Source organism: Limulus polyphemus, unplaced genomic scaffold (assembly GCF_000517525.1).
Source record: "Limulus polyphemus unplaced genomic scaffold, Limulus_polyphemus-2.1.2 Scaffold5051, whole genome shotgun sequence".
Taxonomy (NCBI): Eukaryota; Metazoa; Arthropoda; class Merostomata; order Xiphosura; family Limulidae; genus Limulus; species Limulus polyphemus.
This window is the reverse complement of record NW_013670661.1, coordinates 74,645-78,069: the sequence shown is the minus strand read 5'-3', so window position 1 is coordinate 78,069 and position 3,425 is coordinate 74,645. Positions and strand designations below refer to the sequence as shown.

The 3,425-nt window shown below is 38.4% G+C and overlaps 1 protein-coding gene across 1 annotated transcript in view; it reads right to left on the bottom strand.

The window, feature by feature from the left end:
• Nucleotides 1-928: 928 nt before the first annotated feature.
• LOC111089032 overlaps nucleotides 929-3,425 on the bottom strand; it is a 34,222-nt gene continuing 31,725 nt past the window's right edge. The window contains exon 2 of the mRNA XM_022400666.1: nucleotides 929-1,623. Within this exon, the coding sequence (XP_022256374.1) occupies nucleotides 929-1,623 (695 nt within the window). The remainder of the gene's footprint in view (nucleotides 1,624-3,425) is intronic.

Below are 3,425 nucleotides of genomic sequence, written 5' to 3'. Positions count from 1 at the left end.
GTTCTTATATCCCTCTTGCGTCACTAGAGTTTTTATTTGGAGAGTTTATTTGTTTATTTATTGAATTTCGCGCAAAGCTACTCGAGGGCTATCTGCGCTAGCCGTCCCTAATTTAGTAGTGTAAGACGAGAGGGAAAGCAGCTAGTCATCACCACCAACTCTTGGGCCACGCTTTATCGACTAACAGTGGGATTGACCGTGACATTATAACGCTCCCACGTTCGGTGATCTTAAAGCCACGACACGGGCGCAAGGCTGAGGGGCATTATTAGAAATGATCTCTTGCAGTTTTAAGCATTCTGGGGAATGAATGTCTTTTACATAGGTAAACGCCAAGTACTTGAAAATGGAGGGGTTGTTGAATAAGATCTTAATTGTTTAATCATTTCAGTAGGCCGTGGCTTTAAATCGACAGGCTAAGGTAATATTTCTTAGTTTGGTTCATTTTCTGTGTTTAGATGTTTGTTTGAAGTTAAGCACAAAGCTACACAATGGGCTATCTGTGCTCTGTCCCCCACGGGTATCGAAACCCGGTTTCTAGCGTTGTAAGTCCGCAGACATGCCGCTGTGCCACTGGAGGGTCATTTTCTGTATTTAGATGTTTGTTTGAAGTTAAGTACAAAGCTACACAATGGGCTATCTGTGCTCTGTCCACCACAGGTATCGAAACCCGGTTTATAGCATTGTAAGTCTGCAGACACGCCGCTGTGCCACTGGGGGGTCATTTCCTCTAACCACCGAGAGGAATTTCAAGTTTTAATATAGAAAAAAAAAGGTTTCAGAATTACAATTTTCTGGTGAGAACATGCCTCTCCGTGCCACTGTGAAGTGATGCTATTGTATAGATCTACTAAATTAAAACTATTCATTAAGTTCGACCTCGTATCTTCCAACTTTATAAACTATTAACCGAAGGTCCAGAGTTTTATTATATAAATATGTTTATCTTACCTTTGCATTGTTCGCAGCTATTATTAACGGAATTAACGAAGCTCTTTGGTTCTTGTGATGTCGATTTTTCTTTATCTAGTAAGCTTTTCTCTCGAGATATTGTTTTTATGCCTGTAATGTTATCCGCATCAACGGAAACAAGTTGAATAGGGCAGTTTGAACTTGAGTTTGAGTTCGGAGATAGTGGCGAATTATCATTTTGGCTAATATTACTATTACACTCAGCGCCCTGTGGCGATGGTCCGTTATTTGCTCCAGCAGGCACGCAGGTAGTCAACACGTTTCCTGCCATATTAGCAACCTCTACACTATTGGAAGTATCGGGAAAAAAACCCGCAACACCAGAAGAAGTGTGTTCAGCAAGATGTCTTCGTGTTACTGCAAGTTCTTCTTGTAAAATCAACAGTTGATGTCGAGCAGTTAGTATTTCTGACTCTATTTGGGACGCCATAGCTTTGTTCTCTTGCATCATTCTTCGAAAGTTTGAGTGAGCTTCCACCAGGTGGCCCTGTATAAGGCTCGGCGACGATAGAAGAAGATCTTGTCTTCGCTGTTGTTGCCATTTGATGTGCCTTGTCAAGTCTTCGGTGGTATCACTATTCAAATGTTCTAAGGTAGAAGCGAGAGTAGAATGATCGATACTGTCGCTCAGCAACTTCAAAGACCAAACTGCTAAAGAGAAAAAGAGAATTAATTCAATTGTTTTCTTGAATATTCGTGTAAACGCAATTTTTGTAATCTTTAATATAGTATCTGTACATTGATCCAACTTGAACGGAGATCGAAGAGAGTGAAGCCAAAACAAAAGAGCATGTATGTGGGTTAGATAGGTCAAGTCGGAGACCCTTAAGGTTCAGACATGGGTCATCAATGATGTAGAAATGCTGACCACAGGGAGTGCAACCAATTAAAGCACCTACTACATATGCGGCTACTCTTAATCGATTTGGTTTGTTTGTAGTTAAGCACAAAGCTGCACAATGGGCTATCTGTGCTGTGCCCACCACGGGTATCGAAACCCTGTTTTCAGCGGCATAAGCCTTCAGATTTATCGCTGAGCCATTAAGGGTGCTCTCTTAATCGAATAGCGGGATTGATTGTCATGGTTGTAATGACCCTACATTTAATAAGGCTTAAACGTTTAAACTTTCTTTTTGTTTGAGGAGATGATGTTTCGAAAAGGAAATAACAGTTTAAAACTGTCACTTTGCAGAACAAACAAAGAAGACCAAAGACGTATTCGTCATTGCCCATTGAGTGTTGTAAATAAATTATTCATTACAGTATTTTATTAATTAATAAAAAATAAATTGTACAACAGTCTCTGAGGGTATGGCCACTTTGGCATGACACTGTTACATGTATATATAGCCTGTTTCTTTATTATTCCTATACGTAAAAACAAACAAAGAAAAAAACCTACAATGCAAGATTTGAAAGCTGTACAACATTGTAATATAGTGATACCATACCAGTCAACATTGTAATATAGTGATACCATATCAGTTAGCCGGAGACACGAGATGGCTCTGTGGTAGACCTATGGATTTTAGATCTGGCGAGCCGAGTTCGAATCAATCCGATACTATAAAGATTTCCTGAATTTTAAACTGAAGGCGCGTGATAAGAGTGACAGTCAATCTCCTAACTTGGATGGTGAGTAGAAGGGTGCTGCTGACTGGCTGGCTTCCCTCTGGTCAGTAGTTCAAAATTAGAGATAGAGATATGTAGCTTTGGTATAAATACAATACAAATACCAAATAGTTAGCTGGAAATATCGCGAATGCAGGACAGTGTGTTCAGCTTAGTTCCAATCACAGCTTTTATATAAATTTTATGAATTCAGTAATACTTTGCTTATCTCCGTTTATTTTAGTCTACCGATGATTTCTAGAAGATATAATTTGCCTTGAGTAATTAGGCATTGCTTTTGAAACCGATTTTCTTTTTTTTGTATTAAAAAACTGAAACTAATTAATGGCCTACGGTGCTGCCATGTTTTATCTAAATTATTTTGTAAAAGCAAGGTAGCTTATGAATAAATTAAAGACAAATATATAGAAAAAAATATCCAAACACTTTTTGCGCTAAAAAAGCGCTCCAATCAGGCTATAGAAAGCCGTAGAGACTACGTTTGTTGTAGATGCAATTTAAAGTCAAGTTTCTGTAGAAAGTGGATATACGTATACGTTTGCATTGAATGATATGTACTTTAGCTTCAAGCATTTGGTTGTCATTTCTTCTTCTCTAACACGACACTCACCTAAAATAGAAGAGACTCCAATACGTCACTAAAAGAATAAAACTAAACCCTTCAAGGCCAGAAGAAGATGGGAATGGCGTAGGTCATCAGAACTTTTTCCTTACCGATCAAACCTGATACACTTGATATAATAATGACATGATGTTACTGATACACTTGATATAATAATGACATGATGTTACTGATACACTTGATATAATAATGACATGAT